The 6,865-nt window shown below is 35.2% G+C and overlaps 1 protein-coding gene across 1 annotated transcript; it reads left to right on the forward strand.

Moving 5' to 3' along the window:
• The first annotated feature begins 462 nt into the window (after window positions 1–462).
• Window positions 463–6,393, forward strand: LOC110647771 (NADPH--cytochrome P450 reductase). The gene is made up of 18 exons (XM_021801743.2): window positions 463–974; window positions 1,071–1,130; window positions 1,235–1,311; window positions 1,454–1,511; window positions 1,619–1,702; window positions 1,796–1,832; window positions 2,503–2,572; window positions 2,670–2,864; window positions 2,948–3,040; window positions 3,155–3,380; window positions 3,531–3,614; window positions 3,712–3,863; window positions 4,266–4,362; window positions 4,772–4,921; window positions 5,017–5,094; window positions 5,204–5,326; window positions 5,446–5,559; window positions 5,940–6,393. The coding sequence occupies exons 1-18, from the start codon at window positions 621–623 to the stop codon at window positions 6,018–6,020; spliced, it is 2,133 nt and encodes a 710-aa protein (XP_021657435.2). The 5' UTR covers window positions 463–620; the 3' UTR covers window positions 6,021–6,393.
• Window positions 6,394–6,865: the final 472 nt, after the last annotated feature.

A 6,865-nucleotide genomic window follows, 5' to 3' on the forward strand; every position in this document is an offset into this window, starting at 1 on the left:
AGTATAAATAAAAAATAATTTTTCAACTTTAATTAAAACATGTTACTTTATAAATTATTACTGGATATGACTTTAATTTAAATTCAATGAGATTAAATAATAAATGAAATAAAAATATAAGTATTAATTAATATATTTTTATATTAATTTTTTTAAAATAAAAAAATAAATAGTATTTTTTTTAAATTTTTATTAAAGTAAAGAAAAATAGTAAAAAAAAATTTTGTTTTTTTGTTTAAGGACTGTGACAAAGCAGGGTATTTTGCTGTAAATATTCCAATGACAGAACAAGACAGAGAAGGGCATTTTGGAACTTCAATTATAATTAACCAAAAAAATTAAAAAAATAGTTAACCATGGTTAAATTCTTGTTAGGTGAGTTTGACCAGTCTGGTTTGGTAGGCGTTTGCTCCTCTAACACCTTATTAAACCCCCCCATTTCTCTCCTACTTTCTCTCAGGGACCTCTCTGTACTCTTTCTTCCACCTATACATTCCCACCCACCACCCACCAAGCTTCATAATACGTCGCCGGAAAATCTGATAATTTCTCTTGCCGCCATTGAAGCAAGAACACCACTTATTCTACTTTGTTTTTGTTAGCACTTGATAAATTCTACCATGCAATCTTCAAGCGGTTCGATGAAGGTCTCGCCGTTCGATCTCATGTCGGCGATTATCAAAGGGAAAATGGACCCTTCCAATGTATCGTCAGAATCAGGTGCTGAGGTGGCAACCTTGTTCCTTGAGAACCGGGAGTTTATTATGATTTTAACGACGTCTATCGCGGTTTTGATTGGGTGTGTTGTGGTGTTGGTGTGGAGAAGATCCTGCGGTCAGAAATCTAAGTCCTCTGCCTTTGAACCTCCTAAGCCGTTGATAGTTAAGGAGCTAGAGCCTGAGCCTGATGACGGCCATAAAAAGGTTACCATCCTTTTCGGTACTCAGACTGGTACAGCTGAAGGATTCGCTAAGGTTCAACTCTTATTATATTATTTTATAATTTTTTTGCATGATTTTGAGTAACGAGTCATGACTCGCTTAGCTCGGTTTCATTTGAAATTGTAATAGGCTTTGGCCGAAGAGGGAAAAGCGCGGTATGAAAAGGCCACATTTAAAATTATTGATTTGGTAAGTTTTGACTTTTTACTTTTTGGCAGAATTATGTTATGGGCTTACTGTATTTTTTGGATTGTCAATTTTGATGTTGATTTTGAGGAATGGATTGTTTAAAGGATGATTATGCGGCTGATGATGATGAGTACGAAGAGAAACTCAAGAAAGAGTCTTTGGTTTTGTTCTTTGTGGCTACGTGAGTATATAATTGCTTAGTTTTCTCACAGCGTCTCTGTTCTGTTGTTTCTTAAGTTTGATTGTTCCCCCTTTTTTTTTCATATATATATATATATATATATATATATATATTTTAATCTATTGTGTTTATGGGGTTTTAGATATGGAGATGGTGAGCCAACAGATAATGCTGCGAGGTTCTATAAATGGTTTACAGAGGTAAACTTTAAAAGAGTTAGGTGTTTTGTGAAATCTTCGTTTTGGATCGTCCCGAATGAGATCATGGATTCTTGGTTGATTGATTAAGTATGTGGTTACACAAGCAGGGTAATGAGAGAGGGGAATGGCTTCAGAACGTTAAGTTTGGGGTGTTTGGCCTTGGCAACAAGCAATATGAACATTTTAATAAGGTATGGAATGTGATCCAGTAAGGTTTTTTTTTCTCCTAGCTGGTTGATTCTGTTGATTAATATATTGTTCATTTCTTTGTCATCATTAAACAGATTGCTAAAGTGTTGGATGAGACCCTTGAACAGCAGGGTATGTTTTTCTGTTTCCGTTTACTCTGTTTTTGTGGATTTTGAGATGTTGCTTATTGGAGTGTTGATGCTTCATGAATTTCAATTTGTAAGCTAGGCATTGTAAGTAGAGCGGGCTTCTTAGACAAGAATAATTTGATTCAGTATAATTTTATGAGCTTCTGTTCATATGGAAAAATATGTGCAAAAATAGTAATAAAAACAGACAAACAAAATAGTGTCCTTTATGTGATTCCCTTGTTGACTTTCTGTAGAATATCATTCTATGCTTTTCATTTGTGCATACTTTAGTTAGAAACTATGGATAGATGAAATGCATTATCCGGCCAAAAAATTCTGTTGGAATTTTATTTGATGCTTCATTAGGCTCTCTCATTGTTACCGTATCTTCTTGGCACGCGTGATGTAATATGGCAAAATGAAGATTTTATGCTTGCATTGTGATGTCTTAATCTGATTTTGAAATGACATTTTTATGCTGCCAAAATAGGTGTCTTATAATTGCAAATAATTAAAAAAAAAAAATGCTCTAGGTGCCAGGATTTAGCTGTTACTCTTCAGCAATGACCATGTGCTGATTGATCAAGTGCCATGTGGTGCTAATTGATGTTGTTTTGTTATCCATGCCATGGTGTTCTTTTCAGTAATAAGATTGCCCCTTGCATTTGCAGGTGCAAAGCGTCTTGTTCCTTTGGGTCTTGGAGATGATGATCAATGCATAGAAGATGACTTCACTGCTTGGTATTAAGATTTTGAATCTATATCCTGCATTAACAGCATGATTTTCCTATAAGAGAGATTCCTATTTACCCTGCTTATTTTCTACTTGATATTTCAGGAGAGAATCAGTGTGGCCTGAGTTGGATCAGCTGCTCCGGGATGAGCATGATGCAACAGCTGTTTCTACTCCCTATACAGCTGCTGTGTTGGAATATCGGGTTGCATTTTATGATCCTGAAAATGCACCTTTAGAGGATAAGAACTGGAGTAATGCAAATGGACATGCTATCCATGATGCTCAACATCCATGCAGGTACTACAAAAAATAAGTACCTTGTGTATTTTCTGGTGGCTATTTAGCTCTTTTCATCTAAATCTATTATGTTTGCTACTAAGGTCTAATGTTGCTGTGAGAAAAGAGCTTCATACACCTGCATCTGATCGTTCTTGCACCCATTTGGAGTTTGACATAGCTAGCACTGGACTCACGTAAGTTTTTAGATTAATATTTATTCCAAAATGGCATCCTTCATGAAAAAATTGTGTTCTGGTTTTCACTTATCAGTGAATGCTTTGCACGTACTCAACTGTTTCTCTTTTCAGATATGAAACTGGTGATCATGTCGGCGTATACTGTGAAAATCTTGATGAAGTTGTGGAGGAGGCACTGCAATTGTTGAATTTGTCACCAGATACTTATTTCTCTATCCATTCTGACAAAGAGGACGGCACTCCACTTAGTGGAAGCTCCTTGCTGCCTCCTTTCCCACCATGCTCCTTACGAACAGCTCTCACTCGATATGCTGATCTTTTGAGTTCACCCAAAAAGGTTAGGCGTTTTCTTGAGTCTAGTGAATCTGTGTTGCATATTTGTCTTTTTTACTTAAAATTATTCTTACCATGATTTGTTAAATTATATATTATTTTATTTATTTTTATGTTCTGATTAATTGATTGTTCCAATTCTTCTGGTTTTCAGTCTGCTTTACTCGCTTTAGCAGCTCATGCCACTCATCCAACTGACGCTGATAGACTAACGCATCTTGCTTCCCCTGCTGGAAAGGTTGTGAATCTATGCAGAGTATTTTGGTGTCACTTTTGTCTCATTATCATAATTTTTCTCATGTGGATATAACTTCTTTCTTTTGCACTTAATACAGGATGAATATGCACAATGGATAGTTGCCAATCAGAAAAGCCTCCTTGAGGTTATGGCTGAATTTCAATCAGCCAGGCCCCCACTTGGTGTCTTCTTTGCTGCAGTCGCTCCTCGCTTGCAGCCTAGATATTATTCTATCTCATCATCCCCAAGGTGAATATTTTATTACTCCTCTTTCGGGAAAATTTTAGCATTAGTGCTGGAGTGTTTTTTACTTGAGAATAATCTGATATAATGGAAATACGTACTAGGATTCAATGCACTTAAGGCATATCTGCATTAAGACCAAACCATTACCTCCATTTATTATTCAAGCTATAAGAGCTTGGATGTTTTATTGGGGAGCCCTTCAGGGGAATCTTGTTAGACGGGAATTTACTGTAGTGAGGCTCATCTATTGGGTGGAAAAAGAAAATTGTCACCGCTTCATTTGCTACCGAGGAACCTTTTGAGGGAGAATGATATCATATTTGCTTTGGCATTCTCTATTTATGCTTTAATGTATTTTCTTATCTAGAACATTGCGTGTTTACCATTTGAAATTATGCTCTGCAGGATGGCACCATCTAGAATTCATGTTACTTGTGCACTGGTTCTTGAGAAAACACCAGGGGGACGGCTACATAAAGGAGTGTGCTCAACTTGGATGAAGGTATGTTTTTGATTTCTTTGCTTTGCTATTTGTTTCTCCTTTCTGGGTGGCCTTGCCACACCCAGTTGGAGCTAAGTGGTTGAAGTATTATTCTTAGGGATTTAGTTACTGCCAACTCTAGAAAAATGACAAGCCCTCTTTCCTGCATTCTTTTATGTGTATGCTTGTTTGTGTAAAAGAATTGCTTAGTCTACATGCTGCATAAGTTACATTCTCCAACTATTGGGTAAGCACTATCCGTGGGCATGTGTACTGTTGTAATTATATTGCTTTATTCCTTGACTTCTATTCTATTCTTTGATGTATTTTTTGTCTCACAAATGTATTTCAGTTTCAGAATTTTATTTAATATTTTGTACCTCAAATTATTTCCTCTAGGAATTAAATGTCTTAACCCATCATCCTGCAGAATTCTGTGCCTTTGGAGAAAAGCCATGAGTGCAGTTGGGCACCCATTTTTGTCCGGCAATCAAACTTTAAGCTTCCTAAAGACACCCAAGTACCCATCATTATGATTGGCCCTGGGACTGGTTTGGCTCCTTTCAGGGGCTTTTTGCAGGTTCAACTTGCAGACTTCAGTCATCTGTTTGTCATGCTTATGTGTGTGGACATATCTAAGCCAATCATCTGTGATTTTTGTATTTCCTTCTGCAGGAAAGGTTAGCCCTGAAAGAAGCTGGAGCAGAATTGGGATCCTCTATATTATTCTTTGGTTGCAGGAACAGTAAGATGGTGAGTTGTGTCCTGTTTCAGTTCTAGAATGCTCTGTGGTTGGTAGATGAGTTGGTGAAGGGCTATGCTGCAGTTGAATTTCAATAATTTAACATGAAAAACTTTACAGGATTACATCTATAAAGATGAGCTCAACAACTTTGTTGAAAGTGGTGCACTTTCTGAGTTGATTGTTGCTTTTTCACGTGAGGGACCTACCAAGCAATATGTGCAGCATAAAATGTTGGAGAAGGTATTGGATCTGTTTCACCTACCACCTTGATGGGAGATCTTGTTTTCAATTGATTGATTACTAATCAAGTGAAGCATTAAGTTCATATTCACTGTATCTGATTTTTTCTATGTACCCAGGCTTCAGAAATCTGGAACATAATTTCTCAGGGAGGATATATATATGTTTGCGGTGATGCCAAAGGCATGGCTAGAGATGTCCACAGAACGCTTCACACCATTGTGCAAGAGCAGGTATGCTAACAATTGGAGTTTTGGTACTATAATAGCTGCTTTTCACATGTTGACAGTTGAGTTACCACCTACCTGTTATAATCAAAATGTGCTTAAAAGTTAGCCACATATTACATTTTGCAGACGAAAGTATGTAAAAAGAGGTCAAAATTTTAAAAAATGGAAATGCCAACAGGGAACCACCAGTAGGCGGGCCTGATACTCCGCTCTATTTTAATTATTGAGATTTTCTTTTGGCATTATTTTCTTGTTCTTTTGCACGATCGAATATCCCACATTCCGGATCTTTATTATTTTTAATGGAAAGCTGTCTCTTTCATGGCTGTCCCCAACACTTTGGATCCTTGTCATTGATCAAGGGTTCTTGTTTGTTGTTTCAGGGATCTCTCGACAGTTCGAAAGCTGAGAGCATGGTGAAGAATCTACAAACGACCGGCAGGTATCTGCGTGATGTATGGTGATGAAACTTCCAAGACTGAGCCTCAGGGTAAGGCAGATAATATTGAAACATACCAGCTATAATATACATAGTGAAGGCTGGTTGGGATGAAGGAAATTTATGAGATAGCTGCCTTTGAAAAGCACAAGCAAACAAGTTGCAACAATTCACTTGTGATTCTTTTTATGGTTCCTATATCAAGGAATTCTTTTCTTTTAATGTAATTTATGTATACAAAAGTATAATAATTTTTGAGCATGCTTACCTTATCAGTTGTAATTTTCTTGGATGAACCAACAATGGTTCAAATGAGAGAACTTATATGTAATTTGTTTGAATGGATAATTATGACTTTCAAGTGATATATAACACTATATAATTAAATTTTAGTTTAATTTTTATTTACCTGTTTATTAATTTTACAAGATTTAGACAATACTGTTGAGCTGTTATCCAGGAAAATATTTAAATATATTAATTAGAGAATATAAAATAATAATTTAAAATTAAATTTAATAATTTTTAATTATAAAAAATATTAAAATAATAAAATAATTTTTTCTAAATTATTTTTTTAACAATAGTGTTATTATTTAAAAAAAGTTGTCCTTTGATCTCAATGCCAATAAACTGAGATTTGATTGAAATGCAAGTTGCCAATTGAATGTGAAATATATAAATTCTCTCACCTAGACTGAACAAGTCAAATAACATCTTAAATTTTTATTTCTGACTATTTAAATATCTCAATTTTTTTTATTTGTACTTATTAAATATAAATTTATTTAATTAATGGAAGACGTTAATACATATAATAAAATAAGTAAATTCTTTGTTTTCATTAAGTTTCGCCTTCATAAATAATTA

This window comes from Hevea brasiliensis, chromosome 17, assembly GCF_030052815.1.
Source record: "Hevea brasiliensis isolate MT/VB/25A 57/8 chromosome 17, ASM3005281v1, whole genome shotgun sequence".
In the NCBI taxonomy this organism is placed as follows: domain Eukaryota; kingdom Viridiplantae; phylum Streptophyta; class Magnoliopsida; order Malpighiales; family Euphorbiaceae; genus Hevea; species Hevea brasiliensis.